The sequence below is a fragment of the Onychomys torridus genome, chromosome 1 (assembly GCF_903995425.1).
Source record: "Onychomys torridus chromosome 1, mOncTor1.1, whole genome shotgun sequence".
NCBI lineage: Eukaryota > Metazoa > Chordata > Mammalia > Rodentia > Cricetidae > Onychomys > Onychomys torridus.
In genome coordinates, this window is record NC_050443.1 from 30,242,406 (window position 1) to 30,268,536 (window position 26,131).

Genomic DNA, 26,131 nt, shown 5'->3' on the forward strand with positions numbered 1-26,131 from the left:
GTGCGGCCCCACCCCCTGCCCCAAGCACTGCCTAAGCTTTCAGACCTTCCAGTCATCATCGCCATGGATTTCGACCTGTCCGCAGGTAATGCTCCCCGGGAGTGGTGATTTGCGGTGAGAGGTGGGGGCTCCCACCGAAGGGACTCTCCAGCTGCCTGCACAACCCATCTAACTTTTCTTTCCCCTGCAGCCCTGGGCCATGGTTCTAAGAAGCCAGAGGGGGCAGGTCAAGTGGGAAACCCCAAGCACTGTCCCCTTAAAGCTCCGGGCCGACCAGAGGCAGGCGCGTCTCACAAGCCAAGGGTAAGTCACCTCACCACCCGGCATGGTGCCGAGGGCCCAGGACGGGGACTGGCATCTGCCCTGGGTGTTCGGTTGGAGGCTGCGTCACCCGCTCCCTGTCACCCCCATCTAGCATGGCTCCGGCAGCTCCTCTGACTCTAGCAGCAGCAGCTCCAGCGACTCAGAGGGGGAGGGAAAGGTAAGAGGTTGCTCCTCTCCCTGCATGTTCTCAGCACCCCAGACAGGCCCGCCACGGCCCTGGTCAGGGCCAGGTTAGGATCCCTGCTGCGGCGGGTGGGGCAGGTCCGGTTCCAATCCCAACCTGGCCACCTCTTCTTCCTCCCGCCCACCGTCCTGGCCTCAGAAGCACGCCACCGGCTGCAAGCAGCAGGAACGCTCCTCGGACAAGGCCAAGAAACCCAAGGTGAAGAAGGAGAAGAAAAAGAAGGAGGCCCCCCACTAACCTATTAAAGCTTGCAGCCCGCCCCGCTCCCCAGCGCCCTCTGCCGGTCAGGAGCGGAGGCCGTGCTGAGCCCGTCATTTTATTGTTGCGGGTGTGCAGCTGGCGACAAGAGCACCTTGGTTGGGGGGTGGGGGGGACGGGGGCCCGGGTCGGCCGAGATGAATGTGGCAGCAGAAGGCGAGGCTGGCCGCTCACCGTACCAGGTGGAAGGTGAGCCAGTACATGAGCAGCGGCTGCGCGGCCGCCACTGCCATGGTCAGGTACATGCGCAGCTGGTTCCGTGCCCCACGCACCGGTACCCCCTCGGCCGCCGCCTGGGCCAGGATCTTCAGCCGCAGTGTCCGGATCTGCGTACCAGGGGGAGGGTGGGGAAATGGGTCAGTGGGGAGGTCCCTGCCCCTCTGCGGCCTCCCCGGGCCTGTGAGCAAACCACTGTGGGTTCCAGAAGCAAAGGCCAGGTGAGCAGCACCACCGTAGATCCGACCCGAAGGGCGTGGCCTAGCAGCTTCCGCCTACCCGGAGACAGTGCCCTACCTCTGCATAACACCCCAGCCCCAGAAGACTCATTTTCAAGACAAGCCAGAAGAGCTCTTTTCTTTTTGCTCATACTTAGGTGCGTTCTCTTTTTGAGGGGGTAGAGGGCAGGATCTTGATACACAGTCCTGGCTGGCCTCGAGTTCTCTATGTAGTCAAAGTTGGCGTCAAACTTGTGGGGATCCACTTGCCTCAATCTTCTCAGTGCTGGAGTTACAGCCCTGAGCCACTCGGCTTTTGTTTCCTTTCTTTCTTTTTTAATATTTATGTATTTGTTTTTGTGGGGTTGGGCACTTGAGCTCTGGTATGGAAGTTAGCTCAACTTGTAGGAATCAGTTCTCTCCTACTCTGTGGTTACCAGGAGTAGAACTTAAGCTATCAGGCAAGTGCCCTTTACCTGCTTGGACACCTCACAGGCCCCCAAATGCTCAGTTTTTTGGATGTGCATGCATGCGGGCACACACACATGCTTGTGACGGCTAGAGGACACCCTTGGGTGTCTACCCTTTTTTTTTCCCCTCTACACAAGGTCTCTTATTAACTAGGCATTTACCAAGTAGGCCAGGCTGGCAGATCGTGAGCCCCAGGTGTCTTCACATCTCCAGCCCTGAGACTATAAAGGTATGGGTCCTTTCCTGGCTTTCCCTCCTCTTTGGTTTTTTTGACACAGGGTTTCTCTGTGTAGCTCTGGCTGTCCCAGAACTTGCTGTAGACCAGGCTGGCCTCAAACTCAGATCCACCTGCCTCTGCCTCCTAAGTGCTAGGATTAAAGGCGTGCGCCACCACTGCCCAGCTCTTTTTTTTTTTTTTTTTTTTTTTTTAATGTGGAGTTTAAGGATTTAACTCAGGTCTTCTTCACTAACAGAGCCGTCTCCCCAGCTCCTTTAACTTTTTCTTTTTTCTTTTTCTTTTTCTTTTTTTTTTTTTTCAGAGCTGAGGACCGAACCCAGGGCTTTGCGCTTGCTAGGCAAGCACTCTACCACTGAGCTAAATCCCCAACCCCTCCTTTAACTTTTAAATGATAACAAGACTTGTTATCAAGTCTTGTTGGTCAGATTTATCCGACAATCCCAGTGTTTGCCCTCTGCTTGTCATTCATGCTGGGTCTAAATCCTCCCAAGATCCTGAGGTACACTCATGAGGCACCCCATTTTACAGAAGAGACGGAAGCTTAAGGAAATGACTCACCCTGAATACAGCATGGGGCCAACCTACGCATGGTAGTCCCTACTGCCTTCAGTCAGTACTGGAAGGACTCAGCCTCCTTGCAGGGGCGTACTGGCAGAAAGCCCAGGATACAGAACAGAAGTGAGGGTGAGCACCGGACCTAGAGCCTCTGTATTGGGCAACCCTGCATCCTGACTGGTTCTGGCTCTTCCCAGAGAACCCATACAGGAGACCCCTCTTCCAGGAGGGCTCCCAGCCTCCTGGTTTGGAGTGCTCTAAGCCCTCCCGGTTCAGCAATATGACTGATCTAAGTTCTCTGTACTTGGATGCTCTAAAGACCTCCCCAGGTTTGCCCAGGAGGCCTGTGGTCTCAGTCTTGCCCACCCCTAGCCCCACTTACCATGAACACAAAGATGGACACACAGCACCAGCCAAGCATGAGGTAGTAGCCAATCTTCCCAAAGAGCAGACCCATGAGGACCCCACCAATCATCCTGAGAGTGAAGGAAAGAGCGGTCTGAAGAAGAGGCCAAGGTCTGCGACTGGCGGGCAGGGTAGGGGCACTCACCCAACATATTTGTAGCCCAAGAAGGCCACCAGGTCAATGGTGGTAAGGTCGGTGTTGACAGTGACCAGGTAGAGACTGAGCAGGATGGCTACAACCTCCAGGGTCAGCCAGGCCAGTGCCGAGCTCGCCTGCAGTCCCAGGAGGTCTGGGGAAAACCTGCCAGAAGTGACAACATTTGCTCTGTCATGGGCTGGCTGACACCCTGTGAACATCACCTGGGGCAGCCCTGTGTTGATGACCCCTGGAGATGGAGCAGGGACCACCAACAAGGATGTGGGTCAGTACCCAGACAGTGACACTTGTGTCAGGGCTTGAATGGGGGGCCTCCGAGCCCTGTGAGGGGTACCAGGAGAATTCCTCCTTAAAGAACGGACAGCTGGGCTGAAGCTTAAAGAGTCAGGAGCTGGTGGGGTAGGGCCTTGGTCTCTGCCCTGGAGCCTTAGAAATGAAGCCACTGTTTCTGCTGACACTTGTTTTCAGTGCCACAAAAGGGAAGGGAAAGGCAGCTGTGCGTGAGAGGTGGGGCCTGACTCAGCCTGGAGGTTAGGAAGTGACATAGGATGGGAACCAGAGTGAATGAGCAGGTGCTGGGCACATGGAGGGGAAGAGCACATTCCTGAGTCAAGGTACTAACTGGATGTGCAAGGGCCCTGAGGCAGCCCAGCAGGGCAGGGTGAGCAAGGAGGTGGGGAGGATCGGGGGCTTGATCTTCGAGCCAAGACAGCTGGACAGAATGGGGGGGGGGGCAGGATCACCTCTCAGACTATCCCTTTCAGATGCTACTAGAGCAAGAGTATAGGGGTGATGGTGGGGAACAGCTCACCTAGAGGACTGTGAACATAGGGCAGCTGTGTGGGTGGAGGCCAAAGGAAGGAGGGCGGATTTAGGTCCTCCTGCACAAAAGGGCGCGATGGGCTTCATGTGGGTGGGTGAAGGATGTCACTGAGGTGACGACTGTCTCCACCAAGCAGTTAGGAGCAAGGTTCTAAGACAGGAGAGCTGAGACCTCTCATATCCCAGCCCCTTCCTGCTCTAGGTTCCTTACCTGTCCTGGGTCCCCAGTGCAAGGCCGGCTACCAGGATGTATGTGATGAAAGCCATGGCTGTGGAAGGCAGAGACACTCGTCAAAGGAGGGGAAGCCCTCCTTGGTCACCAGGCACCCACACATCTCTCCCAGACATGCCCAGGAAGTGGTGGGAGGGTGCAACCTGGAATGTAGAGGTCTGGAGCGTTGATGTCAAAGCGGGGGGCCACTGGGGTGTCCTGCTGGTATTGTACCTCCCAGTCCTGTGGAGAGAGTTCGGGGAGTGTCAGGACCCCAGGGTGAGGTCCCCCCACCCTGCTTCCAGGCAGGCGCTGAGCGGGTGGTGCTGACCTGGTGTAGATAGGGAAAGACAAGCAGGCCCAGCTTCTTGCCCACATACACGGTGTCCACAGCAAAGTAGTACTTCAGCTTGGTGACAGGGATGAAGCGGTCAATCTGGGGAGGGGAGGCAAAGCTCAAGCCTGAGGTCCTGTGGCCCCTGCCTGCTGCCCCTCACCCACAGCCCACAGCCCACCAGCCAGGCCTACTCACATTCTTGTCTACCAGCTCCTTGCCCTGAGCGGCCAGGCTGCTCCCATACGCCATCGCCATGTTGGACATAGGGTTAGCCAAGAAGGCTGCCTCAGGTGAGGAGGAAGGGGAGTGGTAACCCAGACCACCAGGTGACGGCTGGGCTCCATAGCCCCGACTCGGGGTTGAACTCGTATCATCGAAAAACTGGTGGGGATCAGCCATGCCTGGCTGGGATACCGGGACCCTCCGCTTCGAGGCTGCAGAAGAAATGGAGAGGGCTCATTCATTTTGCACCACCTGCCCCAGCCACAGCTGTGATGTCAGATGGGCTGTCCGTCACTGCTTCATCTGCCCATCATCCATCCTTTACTTCCCCACCCACCATTCACCCCTCACGTTCCCTATCTAGACATGATGGTGGGTGATGATGAGAGAGAGCTCCATGGCCCTGGTACACAAGCCTGTGCCACCATGACAAACAGGGCCCTGTTCCTACTCCTTCCACACTTGTATTCCCTAGTCTCCCCCGCTGGGCTTCTCGGGGTTCCCTGACACATGGGGCACATACTCAGCCACGCCTCAGCCTGGACTACTCTCCTCCTCGCACTTCCGTGGCTCTCTCTCTCCCCCAAGGTCTTGCTGCATAGAGTGAACCTCTCAGGGCAGCCCCACCCATCCCTCCTCCACTGATGTCGCCAGCACTGAGCAGCAACTGCGGGTGACCTGTTTCTTTCATTCACCGGAAGGACTCCCACCCCAGGGTGGGAACAGCACCTCCTTCACGGCTGACTCACCCAGCTCCTCCAACAGGCTTAGGTTGTGCACTCACTCCTTGTGTGCACATGGAAAATAACGCCCAGCCAGGCGCCAGGCTAGAACAAGAGCCCGGGCTCAGTGCACGGCAGAACAGGTGTAACGCCAAGAGTGTCTCTCTCCTAGTGCAGTGACTGTTTACCTGATGGAGCACTGACCCCATACCACACGCACATCACGATAGCTAAGCTCATTCACTCACAACCAGCCTGATTCAACTGGTGCTGTTAGCATTTTAAAAATTATTTTTAGTAAGGCAGAGTTGGGATTTAATAAAGATATTCCAATATAGGCTTACGCACAAGGGTTAAGAGAGAGGTGCTCAGAAAAAGAAGACACACAGAGAGCATGGTATGGGCTTCCCAAAGAATCACAGAAAGTACGATGTACCCAGGAGAGGATATGGGCTTCTCAAGGCAGCATGCTATTGTCCACATTTTATTTTATTTAAAAGATTTATTAGTTTATTATATATAGTGTTCTGCCTGCATGTATCCCTGCAGGCCAGAAGAGGGCACCAGATCTCATTACAGATGGCTGTGAGCCACCATGTGGATGGTGAGAACTAAACTCAAGACCTCTGGAAGAGCAGCCAGTGCTCTTAACCTCTGAGCCATCTCTCCAGCCCCTATTATCCACATTTTATAGAGGAGAAAAACCAGACCAAAGAAGCTCAAGTTTGGGGCTGGAGAAATGGCTCAGTGGTTACGAGCACTGGCTACTCTTCCAAAGGACCTGGGTTCAAGTCCCAGCATGCACATGGCAGCTCATAACTGTCTGTAACTCCAGTTCCAGGGGATCCAACACCCTCATATGGACATACATGCAGACAAAAACACCACATGAAATTAAAAAAAAAAAAAAAAAAAGAAGAAGCTGAGGTTCAAAGTCACTCAGATATTATAAGTCAGTGCTCCCTTCCAAGAGCTTGCTCAGCCAGGCACAGTGCTGCACATCTTTAATCCCAGTACTACAGGATCTTAGTTCGAGGCCAGCCTGGTCTACAGATGGAATTCTAGGACAACCAGGAAGATTACATACAGGTTGCCAGCACTACCAGTCTCAAAAGACAAACACCCCCCCCCCAAAAAAAAGCAACAAACAAGGGAACAACAAGGTGGAGGGGCTGGGAAAATGACTCAGCTATGGAGAATGCCTGCTGCTCTTCCAGAAGACCCAAGTTCAATTTCCAGCACTCACAACCACCTGTAAAGTCAACTCCAGGGAATCGAACACTGCCCCTAAATAAACTATTTTAAATAACAAAACCAACCCCAAGCTCCAGGTAGCTAGTACCTGAAGACTGAAACCCAAGGCTGACCTCTAGCATACATACAAACAAGCACAACCTCCTCCCTCCCCACTAAAAAAAATGGTCGAGTGCTAACCAAGCATATTCCAGGTACAGGGCTGCAAGACACAGGGCTCAGCTCCCCAGCATGGCATAAAACAAAAAACCCCAACATAATCTGTAAAAGTTCCATCTGACTTTGTGGGAGCAGGGAACCATTGGAAGAGTAGCGGCTGCGGAGTGGGCCAGGCTAGAGACCAGGGTGGCCATTGCTGGGGGTGGGGATATTGAAAGTGGCCATTTATGTACAGAGCCAGGGGGCAGGACATGCTGAAACTATGCTGGGTTGGGGTGTGGAGAGGAAGTGGGAGGAACCCCCTCCTTCCCAAGACTGGTGTAAGCAGGGGTGGGAGGTGTTGTCTGGGGAGGTGGGGCTAGCCCCTGGGCCCAGATCCTGACTGCTGAGCAGGATAGCACTGCTGTGGCACAGGGAACTATGTACCTAAGACTGCAAGGTCAGGAGGAGCAATCGGACCATGAGTGAACCTGCCCTTCAACTGTCTCCTCTGGTGTCTCTCAAACTGACTTGTGATACTCCCATAAACTTCCAGCTGGGCATGGTGGCTCACATCTGCAATCCCAGCACTCAGGAGGCTGAGGCAGGGGGATTATGTAAACATGTTATCTTTTGTTTTGAAAGATTTATTAATTAATGTGGATGAGTTTTGACTGCTGCTGTGAGCTACCATGTGTGTGCAGGAACAGAACCAGGTCCTGTAAGAGCCACAGACACTTAACTGATGAGCTACCTCTCCAGCCCCGGGTGTACATGTTTGTATGTGCACTCAGGGTGCATGTGTGTGCAGAGGCCAGAGGTCAACACTAGCTGTCTCTGAGATCCTCTCCACCTTATATTTTGAGACAGGATTGCTCACTGAACCTGGAGCTCACTGATCTGGCAATGTGAGCTGGACAAGCCCTAGGAACCCTATCTTGGCCTCCGCAGGGCTGGGATCACAGCAAGTACTGCCATGCCTACCTATTCACGTGGGTGCCAGGGACTCAGGTCCTCACACCTGAACAAGGTGCCTTTGACTGAGTCATCTTTCCAGCCCTCCCTCACCTTTTTAAAAACAGGGTCTTACTGTATAGCTGGCCCAGGTTGGCCTTGAACTCAAGTATCTCCTGCCTCAACCTTCCAAGTATCTAGGACAATAGGCCTATACCTCAGGCCCAGCTCACTCTTCCACTCCCATCTAACTAAGCATTTGGTACCATCCACCCAGGTGGTGCCAACCTGTAACCACTGACTCATCTGGCATGCTCACCCCAAGAACATCTGGCTAGGACTTGTGTCATGAGCCCCTGCTGTAGACATAGCAGCAGACAAGACAGCCAATGCTCCTGCCTTCCTGGACATCCTCTGGGTTGGGTCCTTTCTAGCTCTCAGAAATGGGTGACCTAATTTTCCAGCCTTGCCCTCCTCTCACTGAATGCAATCTCGCTCACAATCAGCTCTCACATCCACAGTGCCTTTGGCATCTGGGCTCCATCTCCAGCTGATCTGAGGCCTTCTGGGTCCAGCCTCAGGTCTTCTACCTCCAGGCTTCACCTTTCTGCCCACCCAGCCACTTTGACATCCAGCCAACAGTCCCCTACTTCTCACCCAGTGCCTCTTACCCTCCCCTCTATCCCTGAAGCATCTCACTTGGTCCTAGCTAATTTCTTTTTCCTTCCAGTGTTTTGAGTCAGGGCTTTGCTATGTAGCTCAGGCTGCCTTCAAACTCATGTGGAGTGTGGGGGTTACGGGTGTGTACCACTATGCCAGGCTCCTTGCCTACTCTTAGCCCCCCTGAAGGAGTCTCCAGTGGGCAACTAGATACTTCTTTTGAAGTCAGAGCATTGGAAACCAGGGCCTTGTGCGTGCTACACAGGTGTTCTACCACTTAGCTGCATCACTGGCCCTCTTTTTATTTTTTTTAAAGACAGGGTCTTGCTGGGGTGTGGTGGTGCATGTCTTTAATCCCAGCACTCGGAAGGCAGAGGCAGGTGGATCTCTGTGAGTCTGAGGCCAACCTGGGCTACTGTGTGAATTCCAGGCCAGCCAGGGCTACATAGTAGGTACTTGTCTCAGTAGAAAAAAAAAACAAAAAAAAAAAAACAGAACACAGAGTTTAAGTTCTTCAGGCCAGGCTGACTTGGAACTATGTAGCCCAGGCTGGCCCTGAACTTGAGATCTGCTTCTGCCTTCCAAGCAGCTAGGATTATAGGCCTGCACCACCAGTCCTTGCTCTGCCCTGGGATTTGCTCTGTAGCTCAGGCTGGCTCTGAACTCACAGGTAATCCTCCCGCCTCTGCCTCACAAGTACTTATGCCATGTCACCCGCATGATCCTTTTAAATGAACATAAACCTTTGCCTTTTCTTTTTCTTTTTCTTTTTCTCTTTCTTTTTTTTTTTCCGAGACAGGGTTTCTCTGTAGCTTTGGAGGCTGTCCTGGAACTCACTCTGTAGAGCAGGCTGGCCTCAAACTCACAGAGATCTGCCTGCCTCTGCCTCCCGAGTGCTGGGATTACAGGCCACCACCGCCTGGCTTACCTTTTCATCTTTTGCCTGAGATCAGGGAGCACTGTGCTGTGAATCAAGTTCTAACAGCCCTGTGTGACCTGTCCTCAGCCCTGCCAGCCACTCTGGCCCCAGCCCCAAGGCCTCCTCTCAGGTCCCAGCTTTGACAAACTCTGCTTCATCATGCAACACTATTGTCCTGAAACACCCTTCACCCTGCCAATGTCACACTCGGGGCTCTGCTCAGTGTGCCCTTCTCCTGACCTCCCTCATTCGTTCCCTCTCATAATGCCCAGGGTCCTCGTTCCCCTCCTCCATATCTACTCAATTGTTTATTTTCTTGGCACAGGACTCCATAGCCTTTCCCTCCATGAATTCCCTAGGTGTTTCATCATTAGGTATGCCCTCTCCAAGGAAGCATCGATACCTCAAGCCTGAATTCCTGAACAACTGAATTCCACGTCTCCATTCCAGCCTGTGTACTCCACACCCCCATCTGCTCAGCATTCTTTTCAGAAAGAACTAATTCTTCTTAACATCCCACCCCCCTCTCTCTCTCTAGGTCAAAAAACGTTTAGGAGTCAGTTCTCTCCCACCATGTGGCCCAGGTGATCGATCAATCTCAGGTAGTCAGGCTTGGTGGCAAGTACTCTTAACAGGAGCCATCTCTCGGAATTTACTCCTGACATCCCCATCTTTTTCTTTAAAGACAGTCACACCACGTTGCCCAGGCAGGCCTTGAACCCATAATCTTCCCTCCATCTCCCAAGTGCTGGGGTTACAGGTGTGCACCAGGGCACCTCATTCCCTCTGCTTCTACCTCAGCAGCTCCATTACTCCAGGCTGTTCCTGACCTCTGCTCTGTACTGGCAGTTCCATGAAGACAGGAACAAGTGCTAGCTGGCCTCTGCTGGATGCCCTGCATCACACGTCACCGGCCTGCCAGACACTAATGCTAGAGTGAAGCGGGTAAACGGAGCCTCCTCAAGCCCTAGTACATCCCAGATTACTCTCTCTCACTACTTACTACTCAACTACTCTTGTTGACTGACACACTTGCTTCCTAGTTAAATGTCTTCTTCCTGAACTCTAGCTGTAAGAAAGCAAGAACCAGGGCTTTGGTGGTTACTAGTGTATGCCCAAATTCCAGCCCACGGCCTGGCATAAGGTTCACTGGAGCAAGATATGTTAGAAGAATAAATGAAATAAACAGGATACACACACACACACACACACACACACACACACACACGCCCCAAGAGGAACTTAAAGAGGAATACAAATTCGCAGCCGAGAAAAGGTTAACAGGGCGATAAATACTAGTTCCGATCGTACATGGGGTGTAACTATGCCCTGCCGCACACGGAGTGCCCGGGCGGCGGTACTATGGAGCGTGGGCGACAGCTCGTGGGCACTGGGGCGCCTCTGCAGAGTGGGGAGCACAGGAGAGCAAATCGCTGACTGCAAATGAATGGAAGTCGCGTTTCTCTGAACATCACACTAAATTCTACTCCAACTTGCTTTCTTTTAAAGGAATTTACCCGCAATGCGCCCCCTACCCGGACTTGGCATCCCTGCGCTGTGCACACCTAGAGGTCCTGGATTTCTTGACCTCCGTCCGACCTGGAGTGACCTCGCCAACCGCCGCGACGGCCCCGCCACACCCTCGCCCGCCCGATCTCCTCAGCCAGCCACGTACGCCACTTACGCAGCCGGGGCGTCCCCGCCGGCGCCGCCAAACCTGCCGCGTGCATGCTTCGACGCCACCGCCGCGAACGCCTAAGCCGCTGTTCGGAATGGACCCGCCCGGGTCCCGTAGCCACGCCCCAGCGGTGCCGAAGAGCCAATAGGTCTCACGATGGCGCGAGAGAGCGACGCCCTCTAGGGGGAAGGCCTGTAGAGTGGGCGGGGGCTTACGTAAGAGGAGGGAACTGGAGCTCAGGACGTAAAGGGAGAGGCCGTACCTGAGGGGCAGCGGGGCGGAAGCTGGTACGACCCTAGGAATAGAAGGCTTCAGGCCGGAAGGAAAACGTTCCTGTGTAGAGCGCAGAGGTCGACGGGAAATGTAGTTCTTTCCAGGCCGGCTCTCGAGTTGGTTAGTGGAGAGCACAGCGAAGCTGAAGAAGGGTGAAGGAAGGATGTTCAATTATAATGTCCCTATCGTTTACAAAAGTATTTAGGGTGAGAAACGAAGTTTAGAATAGTGGATTACTTCTGTATTCCTGTACTGAGGAAGCTGAAGTAAAGTCGTGAGTTCAAAGCCAGCCTGAGCTTTGACCATAATGAGCTCTAGTCTCAAAAAAAAAAAAGGAAGATGGGGGCGGTGGTGGCGCACACATTTAATCCTAGCACTCCAGAGGCATATCCCCATGAGTTCGAGGCCAGCCTGGTCTACAGAGTGAGTTCCAGGACAGCCAGGGCTACACAGTGAAATGCTGTCTTGAAAAACCAAAAATTAATAAACAAACAAACAAACAGAATAGAATAGAATAGAACAGAATAGATTGAAAAAGAGACACTCGAGAGTCATATTAGGGCAGAAGTACTGTGTGTCTTTCTTCATAGGCACCTTCAGGCAGTTTCCCAGGAATCCATAAAAATGTTCTCACGTGGCATCTTCTCCTTCAAAACTTTTGTCCACCAAAAACCCCAGCAGCTGAATGTACACAAGTGCACCTTCTAGCAGAGAGCCCTGAACACTAACTTCCTTCTCTGTGTCCCTGGGTGTTCTTTTTCTCTTCTCCCACAGTCTAGATTAATTTTGAACTCACTAAACTAAACATGACCCTGAACCCCTGGCTTTCCTACTTCTATCGTCCGAATCCAGGGATTACCGACAGAAAGGGGCTGGCCCTCTTTCCTCCACGTATCTCAAGCAAAGAAAATCAGGAGGAAATGACTTTTTGAAGAGATAGCACTCCAGGAGGAGGAGGTTCGCAAGTGACCCTATCATTTCGGCTTCCCCTTCCTCTGCTGAACTTGGCTTCTTGGGAGGAGCCCTGCCTCAGTTGCAGTGTTGAGACACATCATCTTGCCACTGTGTTAACATCCGACTCCTAGGCACTTACCCCATTTCTCATCCTCAGCCCTTCCTTCATCCTGTCTTGATTCATCTCCTCTGTGATGTTTTGGGTTTGCTGTGAGCCTCTTTGGTGAAGAGTCACCTGTAGGTAGGTGTCTGTTGAAGGTTGATAACAGGATCCTACCTATAGCAGAAACCTCAAACGCTCACATCCTTTATATAATAGATGTATTGGCACACACCTGTAACCCCAGCACTTGGGATGTGCTGCTAGCAGGAGGATCAGGAATTCAAGACCACCCTTGACTATGTATTGAGTTCAAGTCCAGCCTGGTCTACTTAAAATCCCTTCTAAGGGAAAAAAAAAAAAGTAAAATAACAAGTTATGATAGTGCATGAAGTGTGGCACTCCAGACACTGGGGCACAGCATCATGCATCATCTTCAAGAGTAGCCAGTGCTTAGCCAGGCATGGTGGCTCTCGCCTTTAATCCCAGCACTGGGAGGCAGAGGCGGTTGGATCTCTGTGAGTTTGAGGCCAGCCTGGGCTACAGAGTGAGTTCCAGGACAGACACCAAAACTACACAGAGAAACCCTGTCCTGGAAAACCAAAAAAAAAAAAAAAAAAAAAAGTTCAGGGGCCAGATGGGGCGGTATTTGTATGTAACATGCGTAATCCCTCCTTATAGTTTAAACCATTATCTACACATACACATGATATGTATGTATATATGTCTATATATAATACCTTTTCATGTTTAGGTGCTGAAGATCTAACTTATGGTTCCATGTGACTAAGCAAGAGCTCCACTACTCAGCCCCTTAAATCTATGTTAAATTCTTTTTCGTATCCCTGATACAATAAGTCCTATGTAAATAGTTGTATTTCTGTATTGTTTAGGAAACAATGACATGACAATAGGCCTATAGCTCAGTTGGTAGAGTGCTTGCCCTGCATATAATGGGCCCTGAGTTCTATCCCTACCACCACAAATGAAAAACATAGGATGGGCCGGGCGGTGGTGGCGCACGCCTTTGATCCCAGCACTCGGGAGGCAGAGGCAGGCAGATCTTTGTGAGTTCGAGGCCAGCCTGATCTACCAAGCGAGATCCAGGAAAGGCGCAAAGCTACACAGAGAAACCCTGTCTTGAAAAAACAAACAAACAAACAAACAAACAAAACCCACCAAAACAAAACAAAAAACATAGGATGGATACTTGGAAAAAGAGTACAGACTCTTTTTTTTTTTCTTTTCTAAGACAGTGTTTCTCTATGTAGCCCTGGCTATCCTAGAACTCGCTCTGTAGACCAGGCTGACCTCGAACTCACAGAGATCTGCCTACCTCTACCTCCCAAGTGCTGGGATTAAAGGCATGCACCACTGCCCAGCTCTTATTTTTATTTTTCAGCTGTGTGTGTAAATATGTGGGGGTATGTACATCTGGGTGTATTGCCTGCAGAGTCCAGCAGAGGGCACTAGATCCCCTGGAACTGGAATTATAGTTGTAAGCTATGTGACATGAATGGTGAGAACCCAACAATATCTGTTCTTTTCTGCTTTAATTTTTTTGTTTTGTTTTGTTTTTCGAGACAGGGTTTCTCTGTAGCTTTAGAGGCTGTCCTGGAACTTGCTTTGTAGACCAGGCTGGCCTCAAACTCACAGAGATCCGCCTGCTTCTGCCTCCCGAGTGCTGGGATTACAGACGTGCACCACCACTGCCCGGCTGCTTTTATTTTTTTTAAAGAAATTATTTATTTTATTTTCTGTGTATGGATATTTTGCCTGCATGTATATCTTTGTACTACATATGTGCCTGGTGCCTTCAGTGGCAAGAGGAGGGTGCCAGATCCTCTGGAATATGAGTTACAGCTGGGTGTAAGATGTCATGTGGTGCTTGGAACTGAACCCTCTACAAAAGTAGCAAGTGCTTAACTGCTGAGCCATCTCTCCAGACCTGGAACTTTTTGTTTTGTCTTGTTTTTGTTTTTGAGACAGGGTTTCTCTGTGTAGTTTTGGTACTTGCCTTGGATCTCCCTCTGTAGCCCAGGCTGGCCTCGAACTCACAGAGATCTGCTTGCCTCTGCCTCCCGAGTGCTGGGACTAAAGGCGTGCCCCACCACTGCCCGGCTCCCTGCACTGTTTTAAGCCTTAGTTTTCTTGGTTATTGGGACTCTTCTGGGAGGATTGAGGACTCACTAAAAGGCTGACCGTACACAGGACCTGACCTGAGCCTGCAACACTGTAGCTACTGTTTTTTATTATCAAGCATCTCTTCCCATAGACAGAGCCCCACATTGGGCTCTGTCCCAAGAATTACCACAGTTTTATAAATAGAGTGTGTCTGAGCTGTGGTCTGGTTGTGGGCAGGATTCTGGTCTGCCCTCCCTGCAGCTGGAAGGAGAGCAATGAGTTCAAGCTGTAGAGGCCTGGGGGGAACCCATGGGGAAAATGGAGGGAACCCCCTCTTTTATTTTTACCTCCTTATTTATTTTCAAGACAATGTCTCACTCTGTAGCACTGGCTGACCTAGATCTCACTCTGCATACCAGGCTGGCCTCCCAAGTGCTGGGATTAAAGGCATGAGCTACCCCCTAGGCTACTTACTAGTGTGTTGTTGTTTTAGACACAGAGTTTTCCTATACACAGCTCCCCCACCTTTAAAATTTTTAATGTGGGGTTGGGGATTTAGCTCAGTGGTAGAGCGCTTGCCTAGCAAGCGCAAGGCCCTGGGTTCCGTCCTCAGCTCTGAAAAAAATAAAAATAAATTTTCTTTTTTTTTTGGTTTTTTTGAGACAGGGTTTCTCTGTGTAGCTTTGGAGCCTATCCTGGTTCTTGCTCTGTAGACCAGGCTGGCCTTGAACTCACAGAGATCCACCTGCCTCTGCCTCCCAGTGCTGGGATTAAAGGCGTGTGCCACCACGCCCGGCTTAAAAAAAATTTTTTTAATGTATACAAGAACGTCTTAGCCCCTGGGTCTGGTGGCTCTATCGGGGTAGGGGTCCCTAGGAGATATTCCTGACTTTATATATAAATATATGTGTTTGTTTATCTATCTATTTATTTGTTTGTTTAGGTTTTTTTCGAGACAGGGTTTCTCTGTAGCTTTGGAGATTGTCCTGGAACTCGCTTTGTAGACCAGGGTGGCCTCGAACTCACAGAGATCCACCTGCCTCTGCCTCCTGAGTGCTGAGATTGAAGGCGTGCGCCGCCACCGCCGCCACCACCTGGCCTGTTTGTTATTTATTTCCGTGTGTATGGGTGTTTTGCCTGCATGTATGTCTGCGCACCATGTGTATGCCTGATGTCCGAGGAGGCCAAAAGAGGTCATTGGATCCCCTGAAGTTACAGACAGTTGTTAGCTACCATGTGAATGCTGGGAATGGATCGAACCCACGCCCTCTGGGAAAGCAGCTAATGTTCTTAACCACTTAGCCATCTCCCCAGCCATTCCCCTCCACCTTTTTGAGGCAAATATTCACTAGCTAGCCCAGGTTGGCCTAGAGGTGGTGACCGTCCATTCTGTTTCCCAAATGCTGAGTGTAAGCCACCACATTCACACCAGAGCTTTATTCCTTAATCTTTTGGGGTTTTGTTTTGTTATGTTTTTGTGATTTGTGCTGTTTGTTTGTTTTGTTTTTGAGACAAGGTCATATTATGGAGCCCTAAAACTTACTATGTAGACTAATCTGGCCTCGAACTCACGGAGTTCTGCTTCTGCCCCTGCCTCTTTAGTGCTGGAATAAAGGGGTGAGCCACCACGAAAGCTATCTATTAGTTTTTCGGTCTTTTGAGACAGTCATGCAGTCTCTTCCAACAGTTTCCCGGGACTCCGGGTCAGCCGTTCCCAAGTCAACGCCACAACTTCTTCCACATCCTAGAGCCTCAAAGCCAAGTACGCACGGCACTGGAGATGCTGAGGCAAGTGCTTTAAGGCCTGATCTTACTAAAAGCCTGTCTCGCTTTGCTCCATGTTGGCCCGGAACTCGCCGCAATCCTGCCCTGGCCTCCCGGTGCTAAGATTATAGGTAGAAGCCCCCATTCCCGAGGGTTAGGAAGCTGCGGGGAGCGGAGTTAGAAGAAGCTTCAGGCAGGGAAGAACTCCGCCGCCACCCTTCCCATCCCGTCGGGCTCCGGGATCCGGGAGCGTCGGGCTCCACCCTCCCGAGTCCTGTACTCACACCTGGTGTTTGGGCGTGCCTCAGTTTCCCAGTAGCAGGGCGTTCCGCCAGCCCCGCTCCTCCCCCTTTTCCTCTTCCTCTTCGGGGCGTCGGTGGCCGCGCCTGGAGCTCCCGGAACTAAAAGCAGACCTCGGGCGGTGGGCCGGCGGGGGCCACGTCAGCGGGTGGCGGGGCTGTGCGGGCAGCATGCGGCGGGGCGCGCTCCTGGCCGGTGCCCTGGCTGTCTACGCCGGGTACCTGGCGCTAGGCGCGCTGCTGGTGGCTCAGCTGGAGCGGCCGCACGAAGCCCGGCTGCGGGCAGAGCTGGGCACGCTGCGGGAGCAGCTGCTGCGGCACAGCCCGTGCGTGGCGGCGGCCGCCCTGGACTCCTTCGTGGAGCGGGTGCTGGCGGCGGGACGGCTGGGACGCGCAGTGCTGGCCAACGCCTCGGGAGCAGCCAACGCTTCGGACCCCGCCTGGGACTTCGCCTCGGCGCTCTTCTTCGCCAGCACGCTGGTTACCACCGTGGGTAAGTGAGGGCCATCCTCCCACTCCCCGGCCAGCGTCCGGGTCCTTCAAGATACACCTTCATCCAAATCGTCTCGGGCTTGCGCGGGATCCTCTCAGAACAATCCCTGTTCCCAACACCGAAACAGACCCACACTAGCCTCAGCTGCCCCTTCTGGAGAATCCTCTTGCAAGTCAAGCCTTCCTCTCAGTAGTAAACACCCCAGTTCCCTCGGAGTAGAGACCGCCTCATAATAACTTCTCTTATAGCATCTGGGTCCCCCTCTGCTGCCTTTTGTTTGTTTGATCTTGAGATAGCACCTTCTTTGGAGCCCAAGCCGGCCTGGAACTTCATCTCCCTGCCTCAGCCTCCTAAAATGCTGAGATTGCAGGTGTGGGCCTCCAGGACTGGTTCCACTCCTGTCTTTTTTTTCTTTTTCCCCCGGGACAGGGTTTCTCTGTGTAGCTTTGGAGCCTGTCCTGGAACTTGATCCGTAGACCAGGCTGGCCTCGAACTCCCAGAGACCCAGCTGCCTCTGCCACCCAGGTGCTGGGATTAAAGGGGTGCTTCACCATCCACTCCTCTTTTAACCCTCTTGGCCTAAGATTATCATCTATAATCCGCAAGGGCCTGAGACCTTCCTTGGGTCCCTGACCTCAGAGGCTGTGTCCATATCAGGGTGACACAACATTCTTCCAGCCTTGTCTCCTGACTCCAGATAGGTCCTTCCTGGAACAGCCCACATCAGCTTCCTCCTGAATTTAGTTTCCCGGTGATCACCGAGATGCAGGATGGGGGATTGAACTCAGGCCCTACTGCTAGTCAGTAATCTCAGGGCACCGTCACCAGAGCCTGACTTTTAGGGGAGACCTGAGACTACTTCTGGGATCCCTTCCACGCTGAGCACTCTCCAGCAAGGGCCCCAGACCAAAGGCACCCGTCTCTCCTGCCCCCATATTTCCCATTCTGACACAGACTCCACCCATCTTCCCACCTCCCCTGTATTGCCAGGATTTCTCCCCGTGGTCTTCCACTCTAACTCAGGCTTCCTGGATCAGCAGCTCCAACAGCTGGGTAAGAAGGGAACCAACTCAGAGTGTTCTCCACGAAGACTCATTGGCTGTCCAGCTTGAAGCTCCCTAAGCTGAGACTCCTGCCCCAAACTACCTCCAGCAAAAGCTCTAGCCCTTTCCAAAACAAGGACCAGCCATGGGGGTCTCTTTCAACGCTGAAATGGTGAGGAGGGCTGAGGCGTAGCTCAGCGGCAGAACACATTACAGCAGTCGGAATACCTAAAGCCATGGATGGGACCCCCATCCTATCTCCAGACTGTGCCCCTGCTCAGTGAGAACAAATCCCCACCCCAGGACACAGTCCAAAGACTTGACTCTCTCCACCTGCTGTCCCCTCCAACACCTCCCTCAGGTGACCAGTAGGCTCACACGGACTCTCCAGGCAGAGGGGATGTCCTGGGGCTGGACCTCCACACCCTACAGCTGGAACTTCCCTTGCCACCCAGCCCTGCCCCAGACTATTTGAGACAGGCCATTCTCTCTACCTGGGACACTCAAGGCCCTCTATGACAGAGCCCCGCCCCTCTCCCCCCCCCCCCATTACACACACCAAGAGCATTCCTCACTCCATCCTTGACACCCAGCAAGGACCTTAGCAATGTCACTGCCTCCTTTGGATACCCCAGGCTCAAGAGTGCTGGCTTCACAAGAACTCCGCCCAGTCCAGATGAAACCTGCTGGTGCCTGTGCCTGGTTCCTGGGGCACCAGGACCCTGGATCTCCCTTTAAACCAGGATCCTGGTCTTGCTTTAAGGTTATGGACTCCCCAGCTGGGCATGGTGGTATACACCTCACCCCTTAGGAGGCAGAAGCAAAGCCAGAGAACCAGCCTGGACTACATGAGACCCTGTCTGGACAAAACAAAACAGGGGGAAGACTCCATGCTTACCAGAACCCCAGCACTCATGTAAAACGCTGAGCATGGCTGTGCAAGCCTGTAACCCCAGCACTGGGGCTGAGACAGGCACATTTGGCACGCTTCCCCTTCAGTGAGAGACCCTGCTTGAGGAGACAAGCTAGAGGGAGTGAGCAGGACCTCAGACATCCTCCTCTGGCCCCTGTGCCTCTACAGACACATCTGTGCCTCTACAGACACATCTGTGCACATACATTCATACTGCATACAAAATAAAATTTAAAAAACACCACCTATACACAAATATTAGCACTGTTCTTTGAGACCCACCCCTACCTGTACCCCCAGCCCTTAAGAACCCTGGGAAGTTCCTCCTGGAAAGTCCCTTCCATCCTCACACCAGACCTGGGAAACCCCTCAGAGGCCAGCTCTACAGCCCCTCCCTCGAGGTAAAGTGACCTCTTTTGAAGATTTCAAATGGGACAGAGGCTGAGCCACACTCTTAACTATTTCCCCAGCTGGCTGCATCACATAATTATGGATGGCTTTTTCCCCCATTTGGGGCCCTCATTGTGTGTGACCAGCAAACTGAGGTCACCAGCTACAGATCTGGGTGACTCTTCACAGAAAAGAATGAACCCATCTCCCCTGAGGCTAGCTTTCCCCAAGCTTCCTGAGCTGGCCTGACCTGCTTCTGGACTTCCCTGGGGGTCAGGCACTTGTGTCTCTCCTCTCAGATTCTGATTTCTGGCAGGTCACCCCTGGCACTCGTGGATGGACAAGTGAGGGGAGACAGGCATGCCACAGGCACAGCCTGGCTATCTGTTATCTATGAAGCCAAGGCCCAGAGAAGCTGGCCAACTTGCACGTGGTCACATAGCTAGGGTGGTGTAGAACATGGTGACACATTTTTATCCTAGCAGTCCAGAGGCGGAAGCAGTGGAATTACTATGAGTCCCAGTCCAGACAAAGCTACATACATTGTCAGACCCTGTCTCAAAACAAATAACATTAGGAAAGGCTGCAGACAAAGAGGCAGTCAAGACCTGTTCCCATGACTCCAGCAGCTAAGAATCTTCTCAGCTGGGGAAACAGGCTGAGTGGTTCTAATCACCAGTTTTGGTGAAATAATCTACATATATCAGGTACATTGGACGTGATGGAGCTTGTGGGAAAATCTGATCCCTTCTGCCACTGTGGGTGGCTCCCCTAGTTTCAAATCTGGCACACAGGAGCCTGTTTTGCCCCCCCCCCCCCATGTTCTGCTCTGAGATTTTTGGTTCCACCAAACTGCAGGTCTTCTGAGGTCAGTTCTGAAAGCCAGCCTGTACAGTTAGCAGGAACAAGGAAGTTCCGTTTTAGGGCTCATGCATATAGTTTGGCATGCAAAAAAGGTACTGTGGACAGGCTTGGTGGTACGGGCTTGTAGTCCCAGGTATCAGGAGGCTGATGAAGATCCAACCTCTAGGCCTGCCTGGGAGATTCAGTGGGATCCTGTCTCAGACTAGGAAGTTAAAGAGGTGTGGGCTTCAGTGGAGAGCACCTTGCCTAGGATGCACCAGGGAACCACTTGTCTCAGCCAGCCGTAGAGCTGCTTCGGAAAAGGCACCCGTAAGGGACGTGGTGGTGGTGGTGGTGGTGGTGGTGGTGGTGGTGGTGGTGGTGGTAGTGTGTGTGTGGTAGAGCACTGCCTGGCCTGTGTGAGGTTCCATCCCCAGCACTGGAAAAGGAGGAAGGGTGTGTGTGTGTGTGTGTGTGTGTGTGTGTGTGTGTGTGTGTGTGTAAAAGAATTCAACACGTGAATGTATCAGGGCCAGTGATGGAAAATTACTAAAACGAAACATCAAGATAAGGTAGTGTAGTTGGAGTTTTCCTGCCTGGCCCACAGTCAGGACAAATCTCTCTCACCCGCCAGGCCCATAGACGCTCAGACCCAACCAAGTAAACACACAGAGACTTACATTGCTTAAAAACTGTATGGCCATGGCAGACTTCTTGTTATCTACTTCTTCTATCTTAAATTAACCCATTTCTATTCATCTATACTTTGCCACGTGGCTTGTGGCTTACTGGTATCTTTACATGTTGCTTGTCATGGCAGTGGCTGGCAGTGTCTCCCTACCCAGCCTTCCACTTCCCAGAATTCTCTTCTCTCTTGTCTCGCCTATACTTCCTGCCTGGCCACTGGCCAAACAGCATTTTATTTATTTTAACCAATCAGATCAACACATTTGACATACAGAACATCCCACAGCAAGGTAGAGAAGAGCTGGGGGCAGGAGAAAGGGTGGCAGGGAGTGAGTGATAATGTTGGCATGGTGGCCAGCATTACCAATCTCAACACTCAGGAGTCTGAGGCCAGGGCTACAGACGTGGCTAAGAGCACTGCTCTTGCAGAGGACCTGGGTTCAGTTCTGAACACCCTCAAGGAAGCCCACAGCTGTCTGTAACTCCAGTCCTGGGGACCTGGCCTCTCTTCTGACCTCCACAGACTCCTGCACACATGTGGTGCACATACATACTTCAGGTGCACATATATACACATAAAATTAAAATAGATATTTTTAAGTCTGAATCAGGACCCACGACTATGAGTTTAGGTCCATCTAGAATGACCCAGCCCCCAAAAGACAAATAAAAAATTGTTAAATACATGTTAGAAAAAGTCATAATAAGACCCATTATTTTATACAATTAATATATGCTAATTGAAAGGTTACAAAAAGCCCAGAGGTGGTAAGCCCAGCACTTGAGGAGAATGGCAGAAGGATCATGAGTTTCAGTACATTGTGGGCACAGCAGCCATATAATAAATAACATACAACACATAAATGCAATTTAAAAGTATGTAATTTAAAATTTATTTGTGATTTGTTAGACTTATTATTTTATGAGTGTTTGCCTGCATGCACATATGTGCATCACATGCATGCTTGGTGTCCACAGAGGTCAGAAGATGATGGATCCTGTCAGGCTGTATGATGTGAGCCTTTATTTCCAACACTCAGGAGGCAGAGGTAGGCAGATCTCTGTGAGGCTGAGGCCAGGATCCCCTAGAACTGGAGTTACAGATAATCGTGAACCACTTTGTGGGTGATGAGGCTCAGACTTGGGTCTTTGCTAGAGCAAGAAGTACTTTTAACCACTTAGCCATCTCTCCAGACCCCCAAAATACATGTAGTAGTAATAATAATAATAATAATAATAATAATAATAATAATAATAGGCATAAAAAGGAACTCTTACTAAACTTTGCTTAAGAGTGTTCCCTCCACCCGGTCCCTGAAGCCTGGGGCCTCACTCATGTAAGACAAGTGCTCCATCACTGGTCCACACCCTACACCAACAAGATTCTTTTTCAAGTCAGGGTCTCTCTATAGCCCATACTGGCCTCAAACTTCCAATCCTTCACCTCAGCTTCTGTGTCCGAGCCTCCAGGTGTGGAGCACCAGGCCTAGCTTCCCAAGGAGTCTTTCTGCCCAATTGGGATATATGTTAGAAACCGAGTGTGAGGTCCCAGGTGAGGACTTCACTAAAATGGCCTCATGGAGAACAGTGCTCAAAAGACTGGCGGGAGGGTGGATCTGTCCAGTGCATAGCTGCAGTAGTCTTGGACGGACATCTACAACGACTCAGCACCATCACTGAGAGTCAAGCTGCGAGTCCATACTACCTTGGAAAATGAAACAGATTCAACATCATTAAAACCTCTTCCCTGCCAGGCAGTGTGGCACACACCTTTAATCCCAGCAGAGGCAGGTGGATCGCTATAAGTTTGAGGCCAGCCTGGTCTACAAAGCAAGTTCTAGGACAGCCAGGACCATACAGAGAAACGTTGTCTCAAAAAACACACAAACAAAAACCCAAAAGCAAAGTTCACATTTGTAGGGCAGTGGTGGCACACAACTTTAATCTCAGCACCTGGGAGGCAGAAGCAGGTGGATCTCTGTGAGTTCTAGGCCAGCCTGGTCTACAGAGCAAATTCCCAGAGAGTCAGTTTTCCACAGAGAAACCCTGTGTCAAAAACAAAACAACAACAACACCTCTTCCAATGGTATATTTCATTTCACCAGAAATCAAGGACTTCTTTCTTCTTTTTGTTTGTTTGTTTGTTTGTTTGGGACAGAGTTTCTCTTTGTAACTCTGGTGGTCCTGGAACTCACTCTGTAGACCAGGCTGAGATCCACCTGCCTCTGCCTCCTGAGTGCTAGGATTAAAGGCGTGCGCCACCACACCCAGCTTGAAGCCCAGGATTTCAAAGACCTGGCACCAGTTGATTTGGGCGGTCTCAGTGTGCTGAAGATAGGAAATAGGTGATGAGAAGCAGTCCTCCAAGGGCAAGATACAAGGTTTACAGTCCTTGTAGCTGGCTGGAGTGTGGCTCAGTGGTAGAGCCCCTGCCTAGAATCCCCCAGTGAGGGGCTGGGGTGTGGCTCAGTGGTAGAGCCCCTGCCTAGAATCCCCCAGAGAGGGGCTGGGGCATGGTTCAGTGGTAGAGCCCCTGCCTAGAATCCCCCAGTGAGGGGCTGGAGTGTGGCTCAGTGGTATAGCCCCTGCCTAGAATCCCCCAGTGAGGGGCTGGGGTGTGGCTCAGTGGTAGAGCACTTGCCTAGAATCCCCTGGCTGCACCAGGCTATGGATTTTAACCCCCAGTACTAGGGAAGAAAGTTTTGTTTGTTTGTTTGTTTTTTGAAGCTGAGGATCGAACCCAGGGCCTTGTGCTGAGGCCCAAGGGTTTATTTATGGGATTTCCCCTGGGCTTCAAAAGAAACCACAGCTCTTGGATGGAGCTGTCGCCAGTGGAGACAGGGAGGAAGGGGGAGCAGTGGGGTTGGGAGGAACTGGGGCCTCAGGTTGTGGAGGTGCCAGTGTGCAGGATTCCTCCTCTCCCCACAGGCTATGGCTACACGACCCCACTGACAGATGCAGGCAAAGCCTTCTCCATCGTCTTTGCGCTCCTGGGCGTGCCCATCACCATGCTACTTCTGACTGCATCGGCCCAGCGCCTGTCACTGCTGCTCACCCATGCACCCCTGTCCTGGCTGAGCTTGCATTGGGGATGGCACCCCCAGCGGGCAGCCCGCTGGCACCTGGTGGCCCTGCTGGTGGTCATAATGACTGTCTTCTTCCTGGTGCCAGCCGCGGTCTTCGCCTACCTTGAAGAGGCCTGGAGCTTTCTGGACGCTTTCTACTTCTGCTTTATCTCTCTGTCCACCATTGGCCTGGGGGATTATGTCCCTGGGGAAGCCCCTGGCCAGCCTTACCGGGCCCTCTACAAGGTGCTTGTTACAGGTGAGCTGTATAGCTGGCTGGGCATCTGTGGGCTGGCAGAGGGGGGGCTCTCAGCAAGAAATGGCCCTGTCCTAAGGGGTGTTGAAGGGGTCCTAAGTGCCACCCAGCTGTCCCAGGGGAGAGGCACCTATAGGACCACATTCCTGCCCTGGAATCTGAGCCTGAAGCTGGCCCATCACCTTGCCATCTACCTGTCTTCTCTCCCCCGCCCCCATGTCTGCAGCATACCTCTTCCTGGGCCTGGTTGCCATGGTGCTGCTGTTGCAGACTTTCCACCATGTATCTGACCTCCATGGCCTCACTGAACTCATCTTGCTGCCCAATCCGGACCCTGCCAACCTCAGCCAGGATGAGGACGACCAGGTGGACATTCTGGACACCCAGACAGATCTGCACCAGCACCTCGCGGCTGGCTCTCACGCTAACTATGCCTCCATCTCCAGGTAGCTGGGAAGGTGCTCTCAGCCTGGACACACCTGGCCTGGGCTTTGGGCCCCACGTGACTAGAGTGGACCAACAGGAATGCCCATACACGCGCGCTCCTGTCTTTCACAGCACTCCACTGGGAGGTGAGGTGCTCTGTGCCACGTCCTGGGCTCCTCAGGGAGCTACCACAGTTACTTTCTCCTCTTCCTTTTTCTCTCATTCCTTCTCATACTCTGAGCGCTTGGGCTCTCTGACTTCATTGGTGAGTGGTGGTTTAATGGGCTCTGTGGTTGCTATTTTCTCTCTCTCTTCCCGCCTGTCAGTCACACCTCGGTTGCTGGTTCTCCTGGGCTGGGCCAGGACTTCACTCCAGTCACTGTCTTAGTGGCTCTGTGTTGGCCAAGTGATTTCCCCATTCCGAACCTTGGGATCCTCAGCGTCTGATGCAAAGGGTATTGGAACTCATCCACAGACCTCACTTCTGTCCTGCTCTTCTGTACCAGGCACACAGTATTAGAAGTGGCTTGGGCCCTGCTCTTACGGGGCTCACTGGCCAGCGAGGTTGATTCACCTACTTGTCCCTGGACAGTGACAAGTCTCAGCAGGCACTGGAAGAGGCAGAGTAGTTAGGACTGAGGAACAGCCCTGAAGTGTCCGGGTGGGCTTCCTGGAAGAAGGGACAAGACCCAAGACCTGCCAGTGGGGAAAAAATTGTCCCTTCTTCTCAGGTGTCTATGGGTCATGTAGGACAGCCCTGGGATGGGCCAGCATCTCCCTCAATGGCTTAGCAGGCAAGGAACTAATCTAGGATATGAGCCCAGATCCAAGTAGCATGAGAGATGCCACTTAGCATAGCCCCATGGAGATGCTGTGTTGTCTGTTTACTGGGCACTAACTGATGGTCCTGGGCTCTGGAGCCAATCTTCCTGAGTGTGCCCTGTGAGTACACTTCCTGAGTGTGCCTTGTCCTGCCCACGCTTTTGAACTGTTACTCTACCTCTGGGACCCTGTGTCTGCTAAATGGTGACCATAATAATACTTCTCCCAAAGATGACATCAGCCAGGTGCAGTATTACATGCCTATAATCTGAGCTGCGGCAGGAGGCTTAAGAGTTCCAACCCAGAGGGGGGTGGGAGGAGGGAAGAAGAGATCTTTGATTGGTGTGTAAAATGAATGAAAAAATTTTTTCTTAATTAAAAAAAAAAAAAGAGTTCAGCCCAGGCTGGGATACATAGCAGGAGCCAGGTGATATAACAAAATAATATACGTAATGAAGTAATAAAATAATAATAATAATAATAATAATAATAATAATAATAATACATATAAGCAAAGGGACATAGTGCCAGGCTACATGAGAGCAGGCTGTAGAAGGGTACTTGTTCTCAAGACTGGACTTACTGTATTTATACATTTGTATCACTTAGGAAGGGGTTGGCTGTAAGTAACAAACCCCTGACTGGCCTGTCTGAGATAACCTAATTGTTACATTGTACTTGGTCAGAGCATGCAGGGGGAGAGCCACTGGCATGATACTCTCCACAGTTATGGAGG

The 26,131-nt window shown here is 51.9% G+C and overlaps 3 protein-coding genes across 7 annotated transcripts; 2 read left to right on the forward strand and 1 right to left on the reverse strand.

Annotated features, from left to right (window-relative positions):
* Positions 1-63: 63 nt before the first annotated feature.
* On the forward strand, positions 64-817 carry C1H19orf33 (chromosome 1 C19orf33 homolog). The gene is made up of 4 exons (XM_036203049.1): positions 64-85; positions 152-303; positions 416-481; positions 647-817. Exons 1-4 carry the CDS (start codon positions 64-66, stop codon positions 743-745), a joined length of 339 nt encoding a protein of 112 aa, XP_036058942.1. The 3' UTR covers positions 746-817.
* Positions 810-16,597, reverse strand: Yif1b (Yip1 interacting factor homolog B, membrane trafficking protein). Of its 5 annotated transcripts, XM_036185759.1 has the most exons (10): positions 16,443-16,597; positions 11,206-11,358; positions 10,941-11,135; positions 4,592-4,830; positions 4,391-4,495; positions 4,224-4,302; positions 4,060-4,117; positions 3,015-3,170; positions 2,847-2,940; positions 810-1,092 (listed from the first exon to the last, which is right to left on the reverse strand). In XM_036185759.1, exons 3-10 carry the CDS (start codon positions 10,993-10,995, stop codon positions 937-939), a joined length of 942 nt encoding a protein of 313 aa, XP_036041652.1. In that variant the 5' UTR covers positions 10,996-11,135; positions 11,206-11,358; positions 16,443-16,597; the 3' UTR covers positions 810-936. The 5 variants fall into 5 exon arrangements, with proteins under 5 accessions (XP_036041652.1, XP_036041660.1, XP_036041671.1 ...); XM_036185767.1 differs by having other exon boundaries at positions 10,950-11,358; positions 16,443-16,595; XM_036185752.1 differs by having other exon boundaries at positions 811-1,092; positions 10,941-11,358.
* Positions 16,522-24,610, forward strand: Kcnk6 (potassium two pore domain channel subfamily K member 6). Its single transcript, XM_036185798.1, has 3 exons — positions 16,522-16,950; positions 23,755-24,150; positions 24,374-24,610. Exons 1-3 carry the CDS (start codon positions 16,629-16,631, stop codon positions 24,595-24,597), a joined length of 942 nt encoding a protein of 313 aa, XP_036041691.1. The 5' UTR covers positions 16,522-16,628; the 3' UTR covers positions 24,598-24,610.
* Positions 24,611-26,131: the final 1,521 nt, after the last annotated feature.